Source organism: Podarcis vaucheri (genome assembly GCF_965113315.1).
Source record: "Podarcis vaucheri genome assembly, chromosome: 8".
Taxonomy (NCBI): domain Eukaryota; kingdom Metazoa; phylum Chordata; class Lepidosauria; order Squamata; family Lacertidae; genus Podarcis; species Podarcis vaucheri.
In genome coordinates, this window is record NC_138766.1 from 44,038,147 (window position 1) to 44,065,525 (window position 27,379).

Consider the following 27,379-nt stretch of genomic DNA (forward strand, 5'->3'; position numbering starts at 1 on the left):
AGCAAAAGAATACCACCCACCAGTAACAATAGCAAAATGAAAAAAAATAAGTAATGGAGGTTTTTAAGCAGATGTTGGATGTCCATCTGTCCTGGATGCTTTAGCTGAGATTCCTGCATCACAGAGGGTTGCACTAGATGGCCCTCAGAATTCCTTCCACCTCTACAATTCTGATTCTATGAAAAGGTTGATGAGCCCACTCACAAGTTCTTGTAAAAAACTAGTTTCTTAAAATTTGTTTCTAATGGAACTTAATCGCATTGTGATAAACTTTTCAAAAGGAAGATGGTAAATTTAAATAGTATGGTCTGCAGGGGAAATCTGCACTAAGCTGGGCTTCATTAGAAAGCAAACCGAGTTCAATGGGTCTACTCTTGAATATGACCAATATTGGCTATTGGACAACATAAGCAAGTTAGTATGACTGGCTAAAAATGATGCAGTTCTGAACACAAAGTAGTATCTTGCTATGTCATTAAGAAACGAAATTGCACTGAAGGTGTTCAGTTGTGTTTCTTGGGCTGCCCACAGAGTCCATGGCCCAGCTAATGGGTTTATTTGGGGGTTTTTTTGCTGAAGAAGTGCCTGACATGTGGCTGCAGACTTCCCTTAGACAAGATCTCTGCCTATTTTGTTTGAGCCCATTTTGGGTTTCTTGTATTTGGGGCAGATCTACACATAAACTATCAGTAATAACACATCTATAGGCACAGTGGAAACTGGTTTTAAGGTTAGAGTATTCTGAAAATAAAGCATGCTTACGGAAAACAAACTGAAAATTGGTATCAGTATTAACCCTATCCTTATTATACCCCACCTTCCAAAGACTGGGTAAAATGTCTACCCTTCAACAAAGGGAACATATTCACACTTTACTATACAAATGGAACTGAAGCATCACGCTCAGTCTTGAGCTGTTTTTCTGTTTCCCAGTTAACTTTTAAAAACAAAAATTGCTTGTTTCTGTAAGCCTTGGATTTTCCCTAGCCTACCTTTCTCTTGCCTGTGGGTGGCACTGTTTTGCTACATAAGGCATGGTACTTACCTCTGAAAGCTGGAAATTGAAGGAATAACAACTTTGGTCTAAGACTGAAAAATACAGTCTTGTTGATCATCATCTACATAATGTAGTAAGAACTAAATATTCATTGAAGTTACTGTTCTTCTGAAGACTTCAAGGCAGGCTTCCTCAACCTCGGCCTTCCAGATGTTTTTGGCTACAGCTCCCATGATCCCTAGCTAGCAGGACCAGTGGTCAGGGATGATGGGAATTGTAGTCTCAAAACATCTGGAGGGCTGAGGTTGAGGAAACCTGCCTTAAGGTGTCAAAAGCAGCTAGCTTTGGGAATATAAATGCTGGATATTAGACATACATGTTATGTCATTGCAGATATCTGAGCATTTCCACAGTTTTAGGCTGCTCAGCATTGTACCTCTAAGGGTTGTTTGTGTGTGAATGTGTACATATGTTTTCATTCAAAAGATTCATAGTTCAAATCTCAATTCAGCAGGATTGATTTTTGTATCGAAGTTGAATATGGTAAGTTGTGATCTTTTCAAATATGCACTAGTACTTTGTGCCAGAATTCTTGACAGTCTTTACAAGATGACCACACAAAGTTTGATGCCTCTCCCCACCTCTATTTCCAACAAGCCCATCATCCTTTTTGGGTGTGTTACATATCACTTGGAATATGTTTTCAGACTCTGTTTGCATATCAACTACCTGGATTTTTCCTCACTGCATGAATTAGGGCAGAAGTAATTAAGCATCTGAATAAGAATGAGAAAAGGCCTGGAATGTTTCAAAAGTTAAGCTAAACTAAAAGCTTACAGGTAATGAATTTATTCTGGAGAAAGTATTTTCATTCTGTATAGTTGTATGTTACACTTTTCTTTAGGTAGCCTCAGCATTTTAAACTATCTCTGGCAAGAAGATCTGCTCATTCACACAAGGTTATGCACAGCTATTAATCATATTAGAATCCAAAGTGTAAAACTTAAATTTTAAATAAGTGGTCCATAAACAAAAGAAGAAGAGAATTTAAAACAACGCAGGTGGAAGTCCACTGCCATAGAGTAATTTCCAGGAACTTGGTATTTTCCATCTGGAAGATTTAGCTGGAGAACTGCAGCTTTCCTAATTTCAGAAAACAAAAGTCACAACACAGTTTTATTCTCAAGTAGCAAAAGCAGATTGTCTCAATCACATGTATTTATATACACTCTAGCATTCAATTATATGGCTTTTAAGTAAAAGTGTTCCAATGCATCCTGCAGCTCCCAGTCTATGTCAACAATTTCAAACCATTCTAAGGAAATGGTCTGAATGAAGGAACTTCCCTGAATTTTTCTTCCAGATCTGCAGCCATGATGTGTCCCCAAGCATACAAATTGTTTCAAGGTACCCCCATGACAAATGCCAGATGAGAACAAAGCATGCAGCCTATAATATGCCTCAGGGCAGGGACTCTGAGGCAATATTTTGTCAATTCCTCCATCCTCCCATAGCCCTGTGAAAAGCTGATCCAAAGGTTGCAGAAGGAGCCCTTCTGTTCACTGAACAGCAACTTTGGATCTAGCCCATTTCCCCTGAAGACAAAAGGGCAAAGGTTACAGTACAACTATATTCATATGTTGCAACAGTATTCGTAATTTCACTTTAGAAGCACCTTTCTAAGCGCTAGAATTCCAAAACTAAAAAACCTACCATGTTTACCGTGGGCTGGCATACTTTTACTTGGTTTGCAGTTAGCTGGAGCCATTCATTAAGGTAGTCAGCAAGAGCCAGGGCATCAGGGATATTGTCTCCCTCTGAGCAAAACTTCAGCAAAACTATCATTGGAATACCTTTTGAACAACTGGAATAAAAGCAAAAGCAATTAAATAACTGGACAGAAAAATTCTCTGCTGGCACTCTTGCTCATGTTTGGGTTGTAAGCCTGGAATGGATTAATGTGGACCTCCAGATGTTGAACTACAACTCCCGCTGTCTCTAGCTATTGGCAAGCCTGCTGGGAGTTGTAGTCTTGGAACATCTGGAGGCCACAGGTTCCCTCTCCCTCCTATAAGCCATAGAATCACACACCCATAAACACTAAGTAAACAAGTAAAACAATCCAGCTAATCCAGCATTCTTCTTCCTTAAAGCAAGCTGAGGTGACATAAAAACCAAGCTTAATCAAGCAAGGATTCCATGCTGTTTGCTACAGCACAATGACTGTCTGAGAACCACCAAGATACTCCCTGAAATTTGAAGACCTTAAAAGGACCAAAAGGAATGGAGTGGAGAACAGTAGGACAGGTACATTAACAACAGAGCTCTGCTTTGACCTTGAATAAGTGTGAACTAAGGGATTGGCTCTTATTGACAGAATCCAGAAGGGATTAATTAGACACAACTAAATAGAAACACCAACTTTTCCCCTTGGTATCCACTCTTGAGAACAGAGAATTTTAGAGCTTGTTATCTGACCAAGCTCTCACCAGTTTCCTTCATAAATGGTTTATTGAACTGTATTTCCAAGTGATTCCCACTACAGTCTTGGATGGCTATTACTACAAGGTCCCATATGCAGATAGACTTTGTATTTGTGGTCAACCTCAGGTGGAAGATCCAAGAGATTTCCTTCTGAAACCTTTGTTCACACAAGCAAGCGGGCACAGCCCAGCATAAATGGTTCAGTTTCTTCTACTTAAAAATAATAGCTTTATAAAAGAGAGTAGCCCTCTATGCACTAGCTGCACAAAAAAGTAGGAAAAAGCAATTACAGTGGTACCTCGGGTTAGGTACTTAATTCGTTCTGGAGGTCCGTTCTTAACCTGAAACTGTTCTTAATGTGAAGCACCACTTTAGCTAATGGGGCCTCCTGCTGCTGCTGCTGTGCCACTGCCGCCACACGATTTCTGTTTTCATCCTGAAGCAAAGTTCTTAACCCGAGGTAATATTTCTGGGTTAGCGGAGTCTGTAACCTGAAGCATATGTAACCTGAAGCGTATGTAACCCAAGGTACCACTCTAGATAAAATCACTCTAAACTGTGATGGTGGCTTAATGGTCATTAGTTTCTTAAATTATCCTTTGATTAGAATTTCATCATATTTTTTCTGCAAAAGTTTCCGTTGATAACATGTTGTACTCCAACTTCAGAGTAATTTGAGGTGATAATTTTAACTTTGGTGCTACTTGATAAGGTACTCATTTGTGTCCTCTTTCAGTGCAAAGTGCCTTTCACTCGCATTTTAGAAGGGTAATTTTCAATATTATTTTTTTACTGCCTCACCAACCTTTCAGTGAACAATAGTTTTGTGATACCACCTCCTGGAATGTGGAACACTTTCTCATCTGTTACTCCAGGGAAAGCGGCTGTTTGCTCCAGTTCTCTCCTGTTCAGTCTCTGCATTTGATCTCCAACTGCTTTCTCAACAGCAGACGAAAGCAAATATCGCAGTGAGGTACTGTCAATAAACCATGAGATATACGCATAAGCTGCCACAAATTACAGTTGGGAACTTTGAAAAAGCAGGTTAATTTGATTTGTAATGCATGCTGAATTACACCTTTGTCATGAAAGACATTTTTGCATATGCACATGAAAAAGGAAAAAATTACTCTAGCCTGCTGGAATAACAAGACTTGTGGATGACAAAAATGTTGTAGGTAACTTTAGATCAAAGACGGAAAATAAGAAAAGGAAGTTTTTCTTGGGCATGGATAACTGGAGTGTGATGAGGCTGGAGCTGGTTTAAAACAGTATTTACAACCTGTCCTTCTCAAGTACCTAATGATTCCTACTATAAGAGGAGATATTAAAATATAACACTAAAACACACCTTTAATCCAACACCAGCCCAAATAAAGATATTCTCACATTGCCTCTGTTTCTCTGCTGTAGCATTTTACCTTTTACAGTTTTATGAGTTATTTATTTTCTAACATGCTTACGTCAAGCAGATCAGAAAATTTCTAAATAAATAAAAATTGGGCAGTATCCAACACATCTGTTCCATTAGCACAAGGATTTTCACAACAGAATTCCCCCCACATCCCAATGCATATCTTGCAACCTCCTCAGATCAGCTCTGGAGAGCCAGGGATGCAGGAAAAGAAGGAGGGGCAGCCCTTTTGAGCAGCCAAAAGTCCTTGCGTTAATGGAATAAGTGCATTGAATACCAACTGTCATCTCTGAAAAACACTCAGGCCTGAGACTGACCTATCTTAAGGGGTTCATGCAGCTACTGATAGAAAGACTGAATATGTATTTATGACACACTGCACTTATGGCTTCTTTCAGGGTACTGAAAGATGCTCTGGGAAGCTAAGGTGATTGTAGATCAAAGCACGAAATTAAATTAAAACATCAGGTTGTATTCAAAGCTGTCTGGGCACCAAAAAGACCTGCTCACAGAAGCATTCATGCAGCCCCCACACCCAAAGCTGCCCCAAGTGGACCCGCAACCCTTCAGAGCAGATTTTGAGGGTGGATGGGGCAGTGCTGCGGGAAGCAGGGGAAGGTAAATTTCAGCTACATGAATAGAACTCCACTCATACAACGATCGATCCCGCCCTTAAAAAAACATTTCTAACAGTTGGCACAGACATACCCATGAAGCTGTTGGTCATTACGCTGGTAAGCATGGCTGCTGGACAGAAGAACAATTTTGGCAAAACTGCAACTTTTCACCCAGGATAGTAGCGTCTGACAAAAGGACCTATACTTATTCTTTACATCAGGGGGGGGGGGGAGAGAGAGAAGAGGTTAGAAAGTTGTTTCAAATTATCATGTTAAGTCTTCAGGACTTCAAACGTTTTTGAATTGTTAATTATGAAATGGTATGTTTTCTTAGCTGTTTGTTTCTTGTGACCTTTAAAAGTAAGACTATCTTGACTGGCAAAGTTGTATTTTAGAGCCGTAACAATATATAACAGCGCAAAGGATTTATTGGAAAGCCATATACTGAAATGATGCCAATTTACCACCTATTTTGCAATTTCCAGTGAATAATTACCCTACTGAATTCAGCAATTGATGACTGATTATTTGTTAACTTACATCTTAAACGTCTGTCAGATTCTTGCTGATTTTTTTTTTTAATTCATCCTCTGTTGTTTAAACATATTTGGCACCTTTCTAGAAATGGATTTGAATTAGAAGGTGCCTTCCACAAGCAGGAAAAATTATTTCTATTTCTACATCCTGCAATTGGATGACCAATTCTCTCATAGAGTCTGGAGTGGCTTGGGATTCTGTCAGTGAACTCCAGCGGACAGAAGCCAGGACAACTGCATTACTTTACCCAAGTTTTACTCCACATCTAAGCCACAGTTAATTATACATCTCATAGGACAATTTTAATTACTCACTGTCAGGACTTGAAGATTTTTCATTATTTGTTTTCACTTTTGAAGTCTAATACTACTTGCAATGGACACACATACCTTTATGAACAGTGATCTGATTTGTAGAACAGCCAATTGCTTAGAAGGCGCTGCATACACTACAGGAAGAAGTAGCATAAACAATCTATCAAGACCCACATTAAATTACATTTAGTTCCCCTCTCCTCCTGCCCTGTGCTGGTTTGAGGGTTCTCTCAACCCTCTGGAACAGATCTGGAGGAGGAGAGGGGTAAATGTCCCTTTGTGATAGCAGAACTTTTTTTGCTAGCTTCCGCAAAGGCAACAATTTAGTTAAGCAAGTCCCAATGAAATGAAGCTGTTTCAGAACTTACAAGCAATACCCATTAGAACAGAAGGCAATATTACTTTATATGCTTTCACATAGCTATCAAGATTTCTAAACCCGTCCCAATTTCATTTATGATATTGAACCTTTAGAATCATTCATTTCAGGGATCTTGTAGCAATTCTTTAGAAGATTATTTTTTGGGGGGTGGGGACACACATATGTCCCATCAAACAAGTAACTGTCTTGATTAAGTACATTTGCAAGAGACTGAAAACACATAAACATAAGAACAATTAACAGTTATTTATACATAACCCACTTGTCAGCTGGACTAACTATCAATTTAGATGCTAGAGTGATAACTACAACAAGCTTCCCACATGCGAAAACTTCACTGCTCACACTCTAAAAGCAAAGTAAGATGTTTGAAACTGTCGTCACATGGAATAGTTTGAGCAGTCTCATGATGCAGCTACCTAAGTACATCCCTAGTTGCGTGTGCTGCTTCCTGGTGGCAATTTGAAAGTGTATTATGAACAAAAACTTCAATGCTCATCTCATATGACTTGCTGCTAGAAGGCAGCAACTACAAGCTATAAAGTCTTCTGATGGGGCACATTTGATGGTCCTACATGCACCTGAGGTTCATCTGGCCTGTCTCAGGGACCAAGCCTTTAGTGTGGCAGGCCTTGCCCTGTGGAATTCCTTGCCAACAAAGGTTAGGCAGGAGCCACCCCTGCTCATTTTAGGTGCTTTCTAAAAAAGGTATTATTCAAACAGGGCTTTCAAACCTGAGATTATTTACCAATCAGCTCTTACTGATGTATTACTATTTACTGTTTTTAGTTTGAATACCACCTTGAGATATTTTCTATGAAAAGTATGTATAAATAAATAAAGCAAGCAAACTCCAAGTCAGAAGCTCTCTCCCTCTCATTGCTTTGCACAGATTTTCAAATGCCTGAACTGATCCTAAGGACTGAAGGAAGTGTGGTCGCTTTCTAGGGTGTCTTGACAAGATTTGTGTTTACAGCACATACCTTCAGCATTTGTACAAAGTTCTGTTGCATTCTCTTCTGTCGTTGCATATGGATTATTTCCAACCATCGGCACAAGACAATCAGTATAAAAGTAACCAACTTTGGACATGCCAACTGTGGAAATGACTAAATCTACAGCTAGCTGGCCAACATTTCCCACTGATACAGCTGGCTGAAATGGAAAAAAATGCAGATGAAATGAAATGATGGACACATATGAGCTACATAATCCATAACAGCTTACTGTTTCTAGTTTTGTTCTGTTTTTTAAGAGTGATCAGCTTTAACTATCAAGATGTCCACACTGACAATTAGTTGATCAGATGTGCAAAGCATCATCCTAGGATTTGCGAGAAGGGCGTTGTGAAAAGTGAGGTCGGAGGGACATGAAATGCAGCAAAAGGACAGACACAGAGAATCTCTGTACAGTGGTACCTCTGTTTAAGTACTTAATTTGTTCCGGAGGTCCGTTCTTAACCTGAAACTGTTCTTAACCTGAAGCACCACTTTAGCTAATGGGGCCTCCTGCTGCCGCCGGAGCACAATTTCTGTTCTCATCCTGAAGCAAAGTTCTGTTCTCATCCTGTTCTCATCCTGAAGCGAAGTTCTTAACCTGAAGCACTATTTCTGAGTCCGTAACCTGAAGTGTATGTAACCCAAGGTACCACTGTACAGTGCTTAGAAAATTTATTAGTTTAACAGGAATTTAGTTTTGTACAGTCAGTTTTGCAGTTGTAGGGATTACCATTCTCAGATTAACATCCTTCACGTGAGAGGCTTTTCTTCTTCTTTTTTTGGCTCCTTCTTCAGGAGATCCACTCTGTTCCTTCTATGCCCTCCTCGTCCCTTTTATATTTAGTGCAACCTCCATCAAAGGGCCAGTGGCCCCGCGATTCTTGTCTGGCGGGTGCTCCAATCTCCCCCCTCCGCACCTCTCTTTAATCCCCGCTCTCCCTCCAGCCCACCGAGGCTGTGAAGAAGGAGGAGGCGGAACCTCTCTCACTGACTCCCCGCTTCGCGACTGACTGACAGCCGCCCGGGCAGCAACAGCAGCGCGCGCGCAACCCCAGAGAAGGGATCTCCGTTACCATAAGGAGCACGAAGCCTTTGAAGTCCGGGCACGCGGAGCCATCGCAGGAAACGAACATCTTGTCAACGGGAAGACAGAAGCAAACGTGTAGGCGGGGGTGGGTGGGGGCGTGATTTCTTTCCCCCTTGAGGGGGCCTTTATCTCTCAGCGGCACGGCGTGCTGTTTAACCTAGTGCCTGTCACAATCTCCCCTTCCCACGCCGCGGCCTTATCCAAAGCCAGCTACTGCGCCGGGATAGCAACCTCGAGAAAAGCCCGAGCTGTGTATGCAGTGGTGGGGTTTAGAAGGGAGCCCGGGAGTAAAGGCTCCGTTTAGCCAGCAGGCGATTGCCGAGGCCAGCCTCTGAGGCGGGCTGTTTCGAAAGGCGGTTGAGCTAGAAGGCCCCGTTCCCGGCTGCGGGTGAGGCTTCCGTTTCTGGTTGGCTGAAGACTGAGCCAATGGGGGCTCTGCAAAAGCTGGTCTGGACACAGGCGGGCGAGTGCGCGGGAGGCTGCCCGTCTCCCTGGTGTCAAAGCCGCTCGTTCCTTTTCGGGAGATCCCCTTAAAGTTAATGCCCAGCTCGTTTTTGTCCCCCCCCCCCCAAGAAATTGTAGCAGCTGCCCAGCCATGGCTCTGCCTCCGGAGAAAGCCTCGGAGCTCAAACAGATTATTCACCAGCAGTTAACTAAGGTAAGGGCTCTCCGCGTTGAAAGCACTGCTGGGAAAGAAGGAGGAACCTATCTTTAAATATCCTCCAAAGCGGTTTTCCCATATGTTATCTGAGGCTTGTAACAGAGGAAGCCTGTATCTATATCTATCTGTCTATATCCCACTGATTTTAATAGGGCTTCCTTCCAGGTAAGTGTTGATATTGCAACCTGAAGATTGAGATTGGGGCTGCAACCTTAAAAAGCAGTTGTGATAACTCTTTGTTTTTTTTATATGATGAAAGGACCTTCATTTATTCAGTAAGCATACAAAAGAACTGGCTTGATTTCTAAGAAGTCTATTAATGATACAATGAATGACAAACAGGAAAAAATCCTTAAATAAGAGACACGGGGGAATGATTAATGGACTTCAATGTCTCTACACTAATGCGCAAAGCATGGGAAATAAACAAGATGAGCTTGAGCTCTTGGTACAGCAAACTAAATATGACATAATAGGCATCACTGAAACCTGGTGGGATAAGTCCCACGATTGGAATGTAATAATGGGGGGATACAATCTATTTCAGAGAAACAGACCAGACAAGAAAGGAGGAGGAGTGGCGTTATATGTCAGGGATGTGTATACCTGTGAAGAGATCCAAGATTTAGAACCTCAAAGCCAAAGTGAGAGCATTTGGGTCAAAATTAAGGGAGAGAAGAATAACAGAGACCTCATTGTGGGAGTTTACTATAGATCCCCAAGCCAAACGGAGGACATAGATGATGCCTTCCTGGAACAGATGGCCAAGCATGCAAAAGGAAGGGAGATTGTAGTAATGGGGGACTTCAATTACCCGGATATTTGCTGGACGTCAAACTCAGCCAAGAGCATAAGGTCAAACAGATTCCTCACTGGCCTTGCAGACAACTTCATTGTCCAGAAAGTGGGAGAAGCAACAAGAGGAACAGCCATTTTAGATCTGGTCCTAACCAATGTTGATGACCTGGTTAGTGGGGTAGATGTGGAAGGATCATTAGGCGCGAGTGATCATGCTCTTCTGAAGTTTACTATACAGCGGAAAGGAGCAGCCAAGCATACTAGGACTCAATTTCTTGACTTTAAGAAAGCCGACTTCATAAAACTTAGGGAAGTGCTGGGTGAGATCCCATGGACAGCAATACTAAAAGGAAAGGGAGTTCATGATGGCTGGGAGTTTGTTAAGAGGGAGATAGTAAAAGCACAACGACAGGCAATACCAATGAGACGGAAACGTGGAAGGTGCCTAAAGAAGCCAGGGTGGCTATCTAAAGAACTTTTAACTGAATTAAGATTAAAAAAGGATGTGTACAAAAAATGGAAAAGGGGGGAAACCACCAAAGAGGAATTCAAACAAATAGCCAGCACGTGTAGACACAAAGTCAGAAAAGCTAAAGCACAGAATGAACTCAGGCTTGCTAGAGAGGTTAAAAGCAACAAAAAAGGCTTTTACGGGTATGTTCGTAGCAAAAGGAAGAACAAAGAAACAGTGGGGTCACTCAGAGGAGAAGATGGTGAAATGCAAACAGGGGACACAGAAAGGGCTGAACTCCTCAATGCCTTCTTTGCCTCAGTCTTCTCCGATAAAGAAAACAATGCCCGACCTGAAGAATTTGGAGCAAATGATTCAGCAAAGGAAACACAGCCCAGAATAACTAAGGAGATAGTACAAGAATATTTGGCTAGTTTAGATGTATTCAAGTCTCCAGGGCCAGATGAACTGCATCCAAGAGTATTAAAAGAACTGGCAGATGTGATCTCAGAACCACTGGCAGTCATCTTTGAGAATTCCTGGAGAACAGGCGAAGTCCCGGCAGACTGGAGGAGGGCAAATGTTGTCCCTATTTTCAAAAAGGGGAAAAGAGAGGACCCAAATAATTACCGCCCAGTCAGTCTGACATCAATACCAGGGAAGATTCTGGAACAGATCATTAAGCAAACAGTCTGTGAGCACCTAGAAAGGAATGCTGTGATCACCAATAGTCAGCATGGATTTCTGAAAAATAAGTCATGTCAGACTAACCTGATCTCGTTTTTTGACAGAATTACAAGCCTGGTAGATGAAGGGAACGCAGTGGATGTAGCCTACCTTGATTTCAGCAAGGCATTTGACAAGGTGCCCCATGATATTCTTGTAAAGAAGCTGGTAAAATGCGGTCTTGACTATGCTACCACTCAGTGGATTTGTAACTGGCTGACTGCCCGAACCCAAAGGGTGCTCATCAATGGTTCCTCTTCATCCTGGAGAAGAGTGACTAGTGGGGTGCCACAGGGTTCTGTCTTGGGCCCGGTCTTATTCAACATCTTTATCAACGACTTGGATGATGGACTCAAGGGCATCCTGATCAAATTTGCAGATGACACCAAACTGGGAGGGGTGGCTAACACCCCAGAGGACAGGATCACACTTCAAAACGACCTTGACAGATTAGAGAACTGGGCCAAAACAAACAAGATGAATTTTAACAGGGAGAAATGTAAAGTATTGCACTTGGGCAAAAAAAATGAGAGGCACAAATACAAGATGGGTGACACCTGGCTTGAGAGCAGTACATGTGAAAAGGATCTAGGAGTCTTGGTTGACCACAAACTTGACATGAGCCAACAGTGTGACGCGGCAGCTAAAAAAGCCAATGCAATTCTGGGCTGCATCAATAGGAGTATAGCATCTAGATCAAGGGAAGTAATAGTGCCACTGTATTCTGCTCTGGTCAGACCACACCTGGAGTACTGTGTCCAGTTCTGGGCACCACAATTCAAGAAGGACACTGACAAACTGGAACGTGTCCAGAGGAGGGCAACCAAAATGGTCAAAGGCCTGGAAACGATGCCTTATGAGGAACGGCTAAGGGAGCTGGGCATGTTTAGCCTGGAGAAGAGGAGGTTAAGGGGTGATATGATAGCCATGTTCAAATATATAAAAGGATGTCACATAGAGGAGGGAGAAAGGTTGTTTTCTGCTGCTCCAGAGAAGCGGACACGGAGCAATGGATCCAAACTACAAGAAAGAAGATTCCACCTAAACATTCGGAAGAACTTCCTGACAGTAAGAGCTGTTCGACAGTGGAATTTGCTGCCAAGGAGTGTGGTGGAGTCTCCTACTTTGGAGGTCTTTAAGCAGAGGCTTGACAACCATATGTCAGGAGTGCTCTGATGGTGTTTCCTGCTTGGCAGGGGGTTGGACTCGATGGCCCTTGTGGTCTCTTCCAACTCTGATTCTATGATTCTATGAAACAGGTTTCCTAGGTTGCTTTCTGATAACTCGAACAAAACCAGAGCATGTCCAAAATGTGCACACATAACTAAGAGAACATTCATCAGAGTGCTACGAGAGCATTAAAAACCGTTCTCTTTCTTGGAATTACCTTTTAAAATTATATGAAGGTTGTATTGAATTTCATTCAGAGCCTGTATCACATGTTAACAGAAATGTTTCTGTTTAGATGGATGTTCACAGCAGGATTCGAGAAGTGCTTGCTGAGACCATACGTGAAGAACTGCCACCTCAACATCAGCAGCTATCCCAAGAAGATCTAATGAAAGCCCTCACACGACGGGGAATCATTGATGATGTTATGAAAGAACTAAATTTTGTAACAGTGAGTATAATTTGAAGAAAAACTCTCCTGCTGTGATACAAGAAGTGCATGGCATAGTTAAATACAGCTGTATTTATACAAAATCACTTGAATGATTTCAGTATGATGCAGTTAAAAAGGAGGTTGTGTGATTGTAGTCCTTTATGAGTAAGTTTAATATATTTTTCATTGCATGGCTTGGAAGTACTGGGTGCATTGAGAGCCTGTAAACTACAGAAACCGTATGAGTCACTTCATTGTTTTTAATGAGCTCCTACATTGTTCTAGCTAAAAAAATGTGATATTTATAAACCTGTATTTTGATGCAAGTGAGCCTTACCCAGAGCTCCTAACTGTATGTAGCTCCCTGTGATGTGTCTCCTAATATCTTTGGATTGGTGTCATGTGAAGTGTCCCCTGGATGAATATTTTGGTAGAGCATAATGTATTTCTGGGGTTTTTAATTATATTGAAGGATTGTAGGAGACTGACTTGAAGGTGTCCTTAATGATATCTTTATGTACTCCTAGGATATAAATGACAAAGAAATTACTTCGACTCCAAAACCCTCTACTCATTTTGTTGACCGACAGGCAGCCGTGCTGAAGAAAAGTATGTTCTATATTACCTTGAGTATTTGATGTACTGATTTTGTATTTTAAATGTATGAAGCTAGTATTGTAAGGTTTTTGGGGTGGAATCAAATGTTGTTCAAGTGGACTTCCACTCATGCAGTGGAGCTTCAGCTTCCTCTTCTGCCCCAAGCAGCTCCTGCCACCCCCCAGCCCCCATATCTGCTTCAGAGGGTTTCCCATAACTTTCATAGCAGATTTTTGGAATGGGTGGGCTGAAAGGGGGAAGAAGAGGAAAGTGAGGTCACACTGTGCAAGCAGAATCCTGCTCAGTTCACAAGGAGACATATTAGTTATAAAGGCTGGGTTGTATTCAACTTAATTATGATCAGGTTGGTATGTACATATACTGTACATGTTACCAAGTATCTGCTAAGACTAGTTTAATGTAGCAAATTAGAAAATGTAGATGTATGATAACAATATGATCATGTCAGGAAGGAATTTTGGAGAATAATTCTCAGATAAGTGACCAGGTAGGATTATTTTGGACTATCCCTAGATAACCTTCTTGGTAGGGGAATTACAAGATATACTTGGGGCACTCTGTGGATGAATGGATTGTGGTTGTTTGCCATGATTGTTGTTGTAACCCTACGTCTTGGCTAACTAGTTTTTTAAACCTACTTTCTAGTGTTTCCTATTTATGTTAAATACATTTTTAATGAACTGCTTGCAACTCTTTTATATTTATTGTTACACTTCACAGCAAATATTGACCCAACACGAAGGTATCTTTATCTTCAGGTTTTGGGTGGAAAAGCTTTTCTGGAACATCTGCAGGAACCAGAACCTTTACCTGGTCAAATTTGTTCTACTTTGACACTTTGCTTGCATTTCCGAAACCAACGTTTCCGCTCTAAACCTGCCCCGTGCGCCTGTGAACCAGATTTCAGTGATGGTTTTCTACTTGAAGTATATAAGGAAAGCTTAGGTAAGGAAGCCTGCAGTCTAAAAATGAATAATGTGTTGGGTTGCGCTTCAGAAATAGTCCAAGAGTAGTTGTTCCATAAACAGTAATATAACCTGCATTCTTTTTTTAACATGCAGAATTTCATTAAGAGGCCCCACAATTCCAAACATTTAATAATAATAATAATAATAATAATAATAATAATAATAATAATTTATTATTTATAATAATAATTTATTATTTGTACCCCGCCCATCTGGCTGGGTTTCCCCAGCCACTCTGGGCGGCTTCCAACAAAGATGAAAAATACACTAAAATGTCACATATTAAAAACTTACCTGAACAGGGCTGCCTTCAGATGTCTTCTGATGGGAGGGCGTTCCACAGGGCGGGCGCCACTACCGAGAAGGCCCTCTGCCTGGTTCCCTGTAACTTGGCCTCTCGCAGTGAGGGAACCGCCAGAAGGCCCTCGGAGCTGGACCTCAGTGTCCGGGCAGAACGATGGGGGTGGAGACGCTCCTTCAGATATACTGGACCGAGGCCGTTTAGGGCTTTAAAGGTCAGCACCAACACTTTGAATTGTGCTCGGAAACGTACTGGGGCACTTTAGTATTTGCCTTTATGTTCCTTTTCCCACTTGTTTTGAAACAAAGGATCAAAGAAACAGAGTTCACTTTTAAGGATCCTGATCTTCCCTTTGCAGCTACATCTTTGCCTGTCTCATACCTGTCATATGTTAGATAGGCAGTGGGTATACTTTTGGAGGAACTGCCTTGTCAGGCTAGATGTTCACCACTGTTGTTATTCCTTGGCTTCTTCTAGTTCTCTTTCATATCTTGATAATTTATATATATTTGAAAATGTTTTAAAATTCTATTAGATCTTATACACAATTATCTGCTCTAATGAGAAAGTTGGCCAGCTTGAGTGAGTTGATATTACAATTTCACTTCAAGTGCCTTGGTAATAGCTTTCTAAGTAATAACCAGCAATCAAAACTCATTATGCTATTCTATATTGGGGAACCTCTGGCCCTCCAAATGATCATCTACTCAAACGCTCAGCAGCCCCAGGCAGCGTGACCAATGACCTGGGATTTATGTGAGTTGGAATCCAGCATCCTCTGGAAGACACAAGTTCCCCACCCTCATTCTGCGTATTTTTACACAGGTCAATTGCGTTCTGCTGTCATATGCAATGCTCCAGAATGCAATCCCCGCAAATCAGGGGTTGCCTGTGTGGATGGGAAATGCTTTTAACAGAAATGTGTTCTTAACTTCATTTTGCTGTGCTGCTGACAGGTGAAGCAAGTAAAATGGCAGATGCAACCACTATGCTATCAATTTGTGATCCAGTGCATATTGTCTTGATCAAAACAGACACATCTGGTGAGACCACATTAGTAGCATCCTATTTCTTAGAGTGGCGGTCTGTCCTTTGTGCAGAGAACAGGATTACAAATGTCGCTGTTGAACTTCTGGGTGTAGGTAAGTTTTAAGACTACTTCAACAATGGAAAACAATATTGTCTGAGAGTGACAGACTACTCAAAATGAGACAGGAGCAGTAAGGGTTTAATTTAGTTGACAAAAGTAGATTACCATAAGTACTTGTGTTGTGTAGTATAATTTAGTGGCATATCACCTAATGAGCTTAAATCTCATAAACACTTTTTTTTTGCTATTTGAATACCTGCTCTTTTAACATATATATATTTGTTTTCGTTAACAAAGAAAGAAAATGTGATACTTACCCAGTCTGGTAAATGAACCTTAGCCATTTGGTATAACATTTCACTCAACAGGGAGCAAAAGCCTTCTGCTAGATTAAGTGGCAATGGGATGTAGGTGCTATAAGTTATAGTGATGAATAGAATTGGATATATAAACATATTTAAAATGTGATGTTAATAACAATGGAAAAAACCCATTGCAAAATGCAGTACAGATGGTATCTGACACCACCTGTTAAAAAAGAATTTATACCCTCCAGCAAGATACATGTTAGAGATGTCAGAACCTGATATGCACATTTTGGAATTGTTTGCAAAGAAGGCCCTTTCGATAGAAATTCTTTTATGTAATTACATATATAATTGGGTGTGGTGTGGCTTTGAATCCCAAGTATATGCTCCTTGGTTACATAAAAACGAGTTATACTTAGAATTTTATAAATATTATTAATAGCAACAAAGCAAGTAATACCAGGAAATGCAAAAACCTCAACTGCACCAAATATAATGAAATGCCACACAAAAAAATCAGGAATATAGTTGTTGTTTTAACAAAATTACTTTATAAGCTGTAAAAAAGGTCAAGCTGATAAATTTAACCAAAATATTTATTTAGGAATTGAAATCTGACATTTCAAGGTAAAATTCAACCATATATTTTGTTCAACTTAATTTGAAGTTGTTTAAAGTGTTGATAAATTAGGCTGCAAGTCTAGCCATCTATACTCAGAAGTAAGTCCCATTGAATTCAAAGGGGCTTACTCTCAGGTAAGGCAGTTTAGAATTGCAGTCCTATTGATTACTACTTTAGAACAAATATATAGCACTTTAATTGTCAGTATTGTTTGATGACTTTTTAATGTACACTGTAGAGTTGCTGTTCATTAAAAAAATTATTTTTTAAAAAATGTTTTCTTATCAAACCATGTATTTTGGTCCAAAGGTACAGAATCAAAAGTTTCTGTTGGAGTACTTAATATCAGACTTGAAATGTATCCAAAGCTAAATAAGACACTTTCTCAGGAAATAGTTACTACTCAGGTAAGTCTGAACTTGTATAAGCACTCTTTTAAGCCTTATTATTTTAATGCAATTCAGATTGATGTAATGTTATTCTAAATAAAGGAACTCTGAATATATGTTTCATTGCAATCAGTCACAAATGTTCTGCAGATGTCTCTCTCCTGATTAATCAAGACTTATGTCATGTTACAAACTTAAATCTTTATTACTTCTGCAGTACAATAAAGAGTAAAACACAATTTAAAATCAAATTCAAGCAAACTAACAGCATAATCTATTACAAAATTCAATAACTTTTGCTATCGTAATAAAACTATAACACTCATTACTGGGGAAAAACACCCTCTAGTATTCTACTCATTTACAGATTAAGCATTTTAACAAGAGAGTTGAAAGTCTCCAGCCATCTGACAACTTTCATATGCCTTCATTATTCTAAATCAGGCATAGGCAAAATCGGCCCTCCAGATGTTTTGGGACTACAACTCCCATCCTCCCTAGCTAACAGGACCAGTGGTCAGGGATGATGGGAATTGTAGTCTCAAAACATCTGGAGGGCCAAGTTTGCCTTTGCCTGTAATCTACATCATGCTGTCAAATTTAGCCCATTTCTTTTCAACAGACATGTCATATTACAATTAATATTAAACACAGAATAAAAAGGCAATCCTGTGGTTATGGATCTGTTTGGCTTGGGCTTGGAGAATTAGCAAAGCAAGTTTACATATTATTCTTAAAAGAGATTTTTTGCTCATATTTCCTCCCATTTTTTTGTTCTGACCATCAAGACTGACACAAGAGGGCACTGTCCATCAGCTGTTTTATATATATCCATTAGTTAAACCAGATAGCATGAATTTATTACAGTGGTACCTCGGGTTACATACGCTTCAGGTTACAGACTCCGCTAACCCAGAAACAGTACCTTGGGTTAAGAACTTTGCTTCAGGATGGGAACAGAAATCGTGCTCCGGCGGCGTGGCAGCAGCAGGAGGCCCCATTAGCTAAAGTGGTGCTTCAGGTTAAGAACATTTTCAGATTAAGAACGGACCTCCGGAACAAATTAAGTACTTAACCCGGAGGTACCACTGTACTGTAGTTTGCCCAAACAACCACTTTTCTGTTTTTTCTACATATTCATGTAGATCAGACTGGGCAGTAAATTTCTCCCTTCTCCTTAGTAGCATGGTTTACTGATGTTCCCTAGAATTATTTCTTCGGTTTACTTTATCTGCTTCTGATCTTGGTAGCGCACAAGCCCTGCAGGTAAAGAAGTCCTCACATGATTACTAGAGAATTGGGTTGTTCTGCTGGTCCCACTCCCAAGGTTGTGTGCTTGCCTCATCTGCAACATCTACGTCTTAGGCTTTTCCTCTGCAAATGTAAACTTATGTGCATAGATATGTGTGCTCTGCAAAAATCCACATCTAATATATAGATACTGATGTGGGAAGCCGGGAATCCCCACTCTCCAGTAATTCTTTGAGGATCCCTTCATCTGTATGAAGGAGCCCATAGTATTCTGGATTAAACAGATTAATCCTTGTGTATCTGGTGGAAACTACATTTGAGTAATGTGGAACTTGATAAATCATCTCTTGATGTGTATCAACAATGTACATAGAAAACAAATCATAGTTCCTTGTCCTAGGTGCTTGAAATCAATGTACATTCTTTTTATAACAATGTCCAGGGTGAATTATATGATTCTATGACTCCTGCATGTTATTGCTTCAAAGCAAGTTTTGGAATACTCTGCTAGGGGGGAAAATGTCCAAACATATTTCTATTTACTTCATTGACATTTTATTCAAAGCCAATGACAGCACTGGAATAGGCACAACCAGTCTATATATGTTCTTCTGAAAAGCAGCAGTCAGAATACAAGACACTTTTGTACATGTTCTGGGAAATAGGGCTAAAAATGTATGTGCATACGTATATCACATAGTGTTCATTTCTGAATTTCAGTTTTCTTTAGAACGCCAGAAAACAGCAGAAAAAGAACGCCTGTTTCTTGTTTATGCTAAACAGTGGTGGAGAGAATATCTGCAGATTAGGACTTCACACAACACAAGACTGGTGAAAATTTTTGCACAGGTCTGTCAACTTATTTTTTCCAAAATTTACTGGTTTTTTCAAATTTACAGGTCCAAATTTATTGGTTTTTCCAGTACAACCCTGTATTGTATTCATAGTTGAGAACTGGAATATTTAACAGTTAACTTGTCAGAGGGTAAACTATTCTACCCTACAAGTCTTGGCTGCATTATGTTTTACTGATTCCAGACACTTGTTTTCCTGCAGTAGAGGAGGAGATCCTTGGACTGGTTGTCCCTTCCACTCATTCCACTAGACAGGCCTATGCAATTAAATAAGTTTATCTTCGAGTAGCAAGGCATCCCCCTCTCAGTTCCTTCCTGCTTAGCTCTTAGTGCAGGTTGTTGATGGAACGGCTCATGCACCTTGGCAGGAGCAGGATTATGAAAGTAAGATGACAATCTTTGCCTTCTCATTACCCTTGGACTCTAATGAGAATGAAACATTTGTAGCTCTTTTATAGAAGTAACCTTGAAATGGAGTAAAGCAGGACATTGTGTAACTATAACCGCAAAACCTGCTATCTTCCAAACTACCATAAAAAAACCTAAGTGTTCTGGCTTTCGTTGGAGGCACAAATTGGAAAGGAAGTTCTACAGCAGTTGTGATAGAGAATCCCATTTTTGATATGGAAGACAATTGTTTCCATACTGTGGTACCTCGGGTTAAGTACTTAATTCGTTCCGGAGGTCCGTACTTAACCTGAAAATGTTCTTAACCTGAAGCACCACTTTAGCTAATGGGGCCTTCTGCTGTTGCTGCGCCGCCGGAGCACGATTTCTGTCCTCATCCTGAAGCAAAGTTCTTAACCTGAAGCACTATTTCTGGGTTAACGGAATCTGTAACCTGAAGCGTATGTAACCCGAGGTACCACTGTATTTTCTTTCAGTTAAACGTCATTTGATAGCCTTTTGTATATTTTTATATGCAGGATGAAAATCGGATAAACAGGCCAGTCTGTTCATACGTCAAGCCTCTTCGAGCAGGCAGACTTCTAGACACACCCAGGCAAGCGGCAAGATTTGTCAGTGTGCTTGGTTATGAAAGAGCCCCTATCATCGGTGGAGGAAATAGTAAACAAGAACAGTGGTGTACTCTTCTGGCTTTTCTATGTAGAAATAAGGTACCTGACACTCCTTAAGATACTATAATTCAAAATTTTATTGTGTAGTATCAATTCATGGTGTAAATCTCTTTTAAGTTGTGGCTTCTTCCAACTCTATAGTTCTATGATTCTTTGAATCTATCCAGAAATCTTGCACTTTGGTATTCGTGCAAACTTTTGTTCCATCTTCCACCCATATTGCATGCTGTGTTTCCTAATGTTCTGCAGCAGCAGGCCTGAAGCAGGGAGAGTGAAATGACCAGTAAACACACCCACATGCACATGCATTGCAATACTGTTCAGTACTTCTGTTGCAGACAGTTTTCCATATTTTATTTCATAAACTTGGCTAGATGAACTTAGTATGAGCTTATTTATTTAAAAGCATTTATAAACCACTTAATATTTAAAAACCCACATGGTAGATGTGTTACAGCAGCATTTGGAAGATTAAGAATGTTTAATTGCTTATTGAATTTCTTCTGTAAGTATGCAGAAAGTGTTGCACATATAATGTCTGGACTACAGTGGATGCTACACCACTCTAGTATGACCAGCTAGAAAGTACACAGTTTCATTGACAACAGTTGTGGGTGTTCCAATACACATCCTCCTATGAAAGCTGTGGGCATGATCAGAGAAGGAAGCTTACCCCCAGTAGCAGCCAGCATGATGGGGGTGGAGCTGCACTCCTGGGTGGGGGGCAGGGCAAGGTAGTGGTGAGGTTGTGGCTCTGCACATCCACTGGTGGAGCCAATCTGTCACTCCTGTTGATGTGTCCTAGTAACCCTAACCTTGCCATTGCTCTTCCCCATCTTGGTAAGCTGCAGTGACATCCGTGTTAGGAAGGCACCTTGGTGTCTCTGTCCCATCATGCTGGCTGCTACAGTATTGTTAAACTATAGAAGCTAATTATACTTTCCAGAATGTTGCTCAAGTAGAATTTGGTGTATGGCTTTCTCTAGTAGTGCTAGTAAGACCAGGAATAAGTCCTAGTGTACAGTTTCTGTATAAGGCTATGAAATACTTGATTCTAGGTTAATGATTGTCTGTACTCTTAATCTTGCATATACTAACTGTGGGTTGTATTGAATTAAATTTTACTCAGTGTAGATACATTGAAATTAATGGACCTAAGCAATGTTCATTCATTTAACCAGGCCTCATCTGAGTAGGACTAGGATTGGAGTCAACCTTTTCTTTCAATAACATCTATGTTAACATGATGGTAACATTTTTGTCACTATCCTAAGCAAAGCAATTCACTCTTCCTCTTTGCTTTTATTTTCAATCTGTAAATCTCGAATTCTTGCCATTATCTGCTAAATTTTCATTAGATGCCAATTTAAGACACCTTACTTTTTTTTGTATGAACTCATGTTACACATTTTAATATATCCCCCCCCCCTTTTCAGGGAGACTGTGAGGATCATTCTAACCTTTTGTGCAGTCTTCTACTGGGATTTGGACTAGAAGCCTTTGTCTGTGTAGGAACAAAGGCCAAAGGAGCTCCTCACACTTGGGTAATGACTTATGGGATTGATGGAATAATCACTTTCTGGGAGAGTTTAACAGGACATAGGTAAGTAAGTTGATTATGCTGTAAAATTGAAGGCAAATTCAAGGAATCTTCAGACATAATACCAATCCACAGTTTAGTGTTTCATCTGAACATTTTGCATGTGTGTCATTTGCTAATGAAATTTTATTAACCAACTCCCAGTTATGGCTAATGTGCTTTAATGTGTTTTTGCTTCTTTTCAGGGACTTCTTCATTTGCTTGTTTTATTGCAGGAACATGTCTGGCATCCTGAATGCATGGCTCCACTAAAATGGCAAATACTGGGCATGCTGGAAAATATTCTGTGCTCAATCTGTAGCTACCCAGGAACATATAAATAACACTACAAGACTAAAAGAACATGGCACTACTTGGAGTCAGCTGGGCTGTGACTTTGAAAAAACTAATTGAAACTCTTCTCTCAGTCAGCTCTCCTAGCAATTACATAATGATGGCATTAATCATGGGCAGCAATGTCACAATAGCCAGACTGACCACACTTAACCTATTCCTTCTCTAGAATATGGCTAGGGAGTATTTCAGGCAGGGGGAAGACTTGACAGATAGCCCAGTAGGGAGAAATGCCACAATAAGAAGTGGACAATACATACAAAACTTGTGTATTTTCTTTCAACTCTTGTCTGCAATCAATATTTTTAATAATGCCCAATCATTACATTTAAGTGTAGTTGTACAATAGAAGATACCTGGTTTGGAATAGAAAGGTACAGCGACATAAGAACTGAGAGGAGCAGCTACAAGAGTGAGGGCAAAGTGTGTAGCCTCTACTCTGATGAAGTGTTGCATTAAGAAATGTGGAACAGGGATTCAAATTTTGGTTTTGGACATGCACTGTTAGGCCTGGGTGAATGGGGTTCATGCTTTAAAGGGGAGTGTACATTCCTGAGACTCGCTCCCAACTTCTTAAACATAGCTGATCAATAAAAACAGACAGTATTTTCTGTGCACCAGCCAAATGTCTATGTAAACTGAGAAGTACTTTGGGACTTCCTAGTTCTGGTTTTAAATTACTTTACTTTGTAGGTTAACTTATTAAATCATACCTATTAATTTTCAGATATATCCACAATCCTATAAAACCTGATGATCCTCCAATTGTTGAACAACCCAAGCCACTGTATCCTTACCGAACAATAGGATGTGTCTTCAATCATCACAAGTTTTTGGCAAACTGCCAGCCTACTGATGCCGTAGAAGTCTGTTCCTTTGACTTGCATGATGAATCCAAATGGAAACCAATGAGTGGCGAAGCAATCAAATCTGTATGTTCTCCAGGAGCCACAACTGCACTTCCTCCTTTTCCTCCTCTCTGTGCTTCGTCAGTAGATGCTGCAGTGACAAGCAATGAACTGGAGTTGCAACTGAGAATGTTAGTGGTAGAACACAGGAAGGTACATGCCATTATTTCTGTGCAAAATGGTGTTTGGCTGCTTCTGCATTTCAGTAGGTTAAAGTTATTTTCAAAATGTATTTGAGTCAACACAGTTCCTTTCTTACATTTGATACTCATGGTATGAAGTTGGCTTTATCCCAACATATGTAGAAAGCAAGTATAGGCACTATCCACACCTTGCGGAAATTCTGGATTTATGTAGATAAATTGTTCTGAAAGTGGTGGGAGGGAAAACATTCTGGGCCACTGAGCTAAAAAAAGGTTCCCCCACTCCTATTTTCCTCTATTAAGCAGGTGAACTAAGCATTGTTATGTACCAACTAGTCCTAATTCCCTTCTTTATTTGATTCAACATACAGGACCTTGGTTTTTCAACAGTTTGGGATGACCAACTTTCCTACCTCTTGTCACCAGCCTTGGCAGCCTATGAACTTGAACGTACCACAGGTGTTTCTTCAGGTAATGAAGAATTTCAAGATGCCATCAGGAGAGCAGTACCCGATGGACACACATTCAAAGGATTTCCCATTCATTTTGTACACAGAAATGCAAGGAGAGCATTTGCTGCGTGCCTTCGGTAAACTTCCTTCTGCTCTTTTTACGTTTTAGTGTTGCATACAATCAGTGCTTTTTTTGTTGAAAAAATAGGGTGCCAATATTGGTATCTTGATAAAAATGTTGTGGGTGCAAGCACTAGACGGCTGCCATGGGTAGCATAGATAGAGGTGACCGTACAGGTGAGGACCATTACAACAAGAGTGTTGCATAACATAATCAGAATATAATATCAGATACCAGCATTTATAGCTAATCATATAAGGCTGAACATATAAGATTCAATATTAGTTACAATCAATCAGAAAAAAGTTAAAATTACTGACCTACAAAAGAAAAATAATATGACATAACAAAAGGGAATAAGATATATATTCATGTAAGTTGAGAAAATGGAAACAAAGGAGATATAATTTAATAATATCTTGCATGAAAAATTGAGGCTACATTTTTAATAATTCTCATATGAACCTTGAAGTATACAACTGGTTATTTTATACATGTAGCTAGGTAAAGGTAAAGGGACCCCTGACTGTTAAGTCATTGCGGACGACTCTGGGGTTGCGGTGCTCATCTCGCTTTACTGGCAGAGGGAGCCAGCGTTTGTCTGCAGACAGCTTCCAGGTCATATGGCCAGCATGATTAAGCCATTTCTGATGAACCAGAGCAGCACACAGAAATGCCTTTTACCCTCCCGCCGGAGCGGTACCTATTTATCTACTTGCACTTTGATGTGCTTTCGAACTGCTAGGTTGGCAGGAGCAGGGACTGAACAACGGGAGCTCACCCCGTCACCGGGATTCGAGCCGCCGACCTTCTGATCGGCAAGCCCTAGGCTCTGTGTTTTAGACCACTACATCCTATACATGTAGCTAGAGATGAACAAATATTGGTTGTGTAGTCCTGCTCACTCATATTTTAGTTTTATATTCATTTCTGGTCACCTGTTAAGTGTTCTGGATGAAGATGGATCATCTGTTAGTCAACATTTGTGACAAAATGTATCAGTCAGCATGATATCATTCAGGCCATAGAAATAACTTGTGGAGTAAGCTATGCTTGGTATGGCTAAATTCATAGCAAAGGCTTTGTACAATTGGATGGTTAATTGCTATGTCAAACTTCTGGTATGCAGATTTGCAGATTAAGACAATGGCTGCAGTTAACCACTTCTGTAATGGTTACTATCCTTACAATTTAAAAAAATGTCTCAAATTCAACAGCTGAGTGACTGGTTTTTGTGTTTCCCTTTCCTGAAATAGGTCTCCTTTTTGTGACGAAATCCTGTGCTGTAGAGGGGACCAAGTGCGACTTGCAGTTCGTGTCAGAGTTTTCACATATCCTGAATCTGCGTGTGCCGTATGGATCATGTTTGCTTGCAAATACCGTTGCGTACTCTAAGAACCACTTGCACTTTGAACTGAGATCCTCCGCAGTTATGTCAAAGTCCAATTGAGGTCAAATACTTTTCACTATTAATGATGTCAGGCTTGCATTCTGATCCTAAACACATTTACTTGGAAGTAAATCCCATTGGTTTGTACTCAGCACTGCTGTTCCAGTTGCTCAGACTTTGACTTGCGCAACTGAACTTCCCCATCCTCTCTTCCACCCTGCACCGCCTGTGCACTCTTAAAGTCTGCTCCAGTGGGTTGGAGGACCCTCCAGAGCAGATTTTGAGGGCGTGTATGGAAGGAGGTGAAGAAAGAAAAGTCCCACTGTGCAACTAGAACTCTACTCACTCAGTGTTGAATACAACCCACTGATTTCAGTGCAACATTTATCTAAGTGTGCTTAGGATCACAGCCTTGAAGAGACAAGATTGAATATTATTGTATTTAATGGTATGCCTTTAGTAAAGGCTTCTGCCACAATATAATGTTATGAGTTTTGGCTGTGTGATTGTGTTCAGAGTATCATGACAGAAAATCTTTGTACAAAGTGTAATTAAAATGTATATTTTTATGTAATAAAAGTTGTATTTCTTAACAAAAGGGAAGACTGCACTAATTGTCAGTCGGTGTCTAAATATTCTGTAGTTCACCTCTCTATACTGGATCTTTGTGTGTATCCTGTTTAATTGCAGTGAAATTATAAAGCTGAAAGACCAATGCATTTTGCTTTCACTTGGAACACACCATAACATAACGGAAAAAAGGGAATGTTGATTGTGTGTGTGTGTGTGATCATAATCTAAGAAAGTGTCGCTAAGGGAGGAATCCTGTGCACAAGAAGTTGGCATAAAGCAAGCTGATGTCAAGTTATACAAGATCTAAACCCAATTCAGCAGTGGGGCTGCTTCTGTACCTAAGCTTGGCAGAGGGAAAACAAGCCTTTAAAATACTGTTGTATGCTGGGCTGGCATGTGACCGCACAGGCTTAGGATCCAGTCTAAGTCTCCCCTCTCTGGACCCACCCCTAGAACAGAAGGAATGGTAAAGGCCATGCTTTGAGCCAATGTGGATCCATCTACCCTGCTTGGGTCTTTGTCACAAGCCAGAAAATAAGAAGAGTTTGGATTTGATATCCCGCTTTATCACTCCCCTTCAGGAGTCTCAAAGAGGCTAACATTCTCCTTTCCCTTCCTCCCCCACAACAAACACGCTGTGAGGTGAGTGGGGCTGAGAGACTTCAAAGAAGTGTGACTGGCCCAAGGTCACCCAGCAGCTGCATGTGGAGGAGCGGAGACGCGAACCCGGTTCCCCAGATTACGAGTCTACCACTCTTAACCACTACACACAGGTGACCATCTTGCATAGAAAACTTGTCCTGCACCCCTGAGCAAAGGGTCCGTTTCTCCCAAATTAATTCTGAAATGCCACTCCGGAATTCACGGGTTTAGCTGGGGGGAGGAATGGCAGGCTCCTTATTAATTTAGTACTGAAGCACTGTGGCCAAGTTAGTCATATCCTGACGCTTGGCAAATCCCCATGCGGAAGGCTTTGGCGCCTAATTAATTTTCTTCCCTGGGGGAGGCCGGGCCCTCGTGGCTGGCTCTATTCCTCCCAACCCGGACACATGATATACCGGTACGTACACTTCTCCCCCGGGTTCATCCCCCCCGCTTCTTGCTGTCCTTGCTTCCCGCCGGCAGGCGGCAGTGTAACCCAGCAGAGCCCGAGGCGAGGAGGGACGCCATTGCGTTGCTATGAGGTGACTCCCGCCCTCCATACTCTCCTCCCCCTCCAGCCACGGTCTGACTCGCTCTGTGGTGGCGGTGGCGGCGCTGCTGATGCCTGCCTGCCTTCCTCGCCGGTGACTGGGGCGGCTCACGCGCTT

The 27,379-nt window shown here is 40.9% G+C and overlaps 2 protein-coding genes and 1 long non-coding RNA gene across 7 annotated transcripts; 1 reads left to right on the forward strand and 2 right to left on the reverse strand.

The window, feature by feature from the left end:
- Positions 1-1,830: 1,830 nt before the first annotated feature.
- PSMG2 (proteasome assembly chaperone 2) lies at positions 1,831-8,946 on the reverse strand. Of its 4 annotated transcripts, none has more exons than XM_082235213.1 (7): positions 8,817-8,946; positions 7,729-7,900; positions 6,439-6,497; positions 5,604-5,722; positions 4,287-4,457; positions 2,711-2,861; positions 1,831-2,140 (listed from the first exon to the last, which is right to left on the reverse strand). In XM_082235213.1, exons 1-7 carry the CDS (start codon positions 8,874-8,876, stop codon positions 2,045-2,047), a joined length of 828 nt encoding a protein of 275 aa, XP_082091339.1. In that variant the 5' UTR covers positions 8,877-8,946; the 3' UTR covers positions 1,831-2,044. The 4 variants fall into 4 exon arrangements, with proteins under 4 accessions (XP_082091339.1, XP_082091342.1, XP_082091341.1 ...); XM_082235216.1 differs by lacking the exon at positions 8,817-8,946 and adding an exon at positions 8,661-8,760; XM_082235215.1 differs by lacking the exon at positions 8,817-8,946 and adding an exon at positions 8,489-8,650.
- Positions 8,787-26,596, forward strand: CEP76 (centrosomal protein 76). Of its 2 annotated transcripts, none has more exons than XM_082235203.1 (13): positions 8,787-8,905; positions 9,404-9,488; positions 12,932-13,087; positions 13,597-13,678; positions 14,408-14,632; positions 15,913-16,098; positions 17,286-17,383; positions 19,337-19,465; positions 20,397-20,588; positions 21,986-22,152; positions 23,210-23,543; positions 23,905-24,122; positions 25,363-26,596. In XM_082235203.1, exons 2-13 carry the CDS (start codon positions 9,426-9,428, stop codon positions 25,499-25,501), a joined length of 1,989 nt encoding a protein of 662 aa, XP_082091329.1. In that variant the 5' UTR covers positions 8,787-8,905; positions 9,404-9,425; the 3' UTR covers positions 25,502-26,596. The 2 variants fall into 2 exon arrangements, with proteins under 2 accessions (XP_082091329.1, XP_082091330.1); XM_082235204.1 differs by having other exon boundaries at positions 8,814-8,905; positions 9,413-9,488.
- On the reverse strand, positions 20,607-27,283 carry LOC309539245. The gene is made up of 3 exons (XR_014222784.1): positions 27,128-27,283; positions 23,280-23,481; positions 20,607-20,806 (listed from the first exon to the last, which is right to left on the reverse strand). It is a non-coding gene; the product is annotated as an uncharacterized lncRNA (long non-coding RNA).
- Positions 27,284-27,379: the final 96 nt, after the last annotated feature.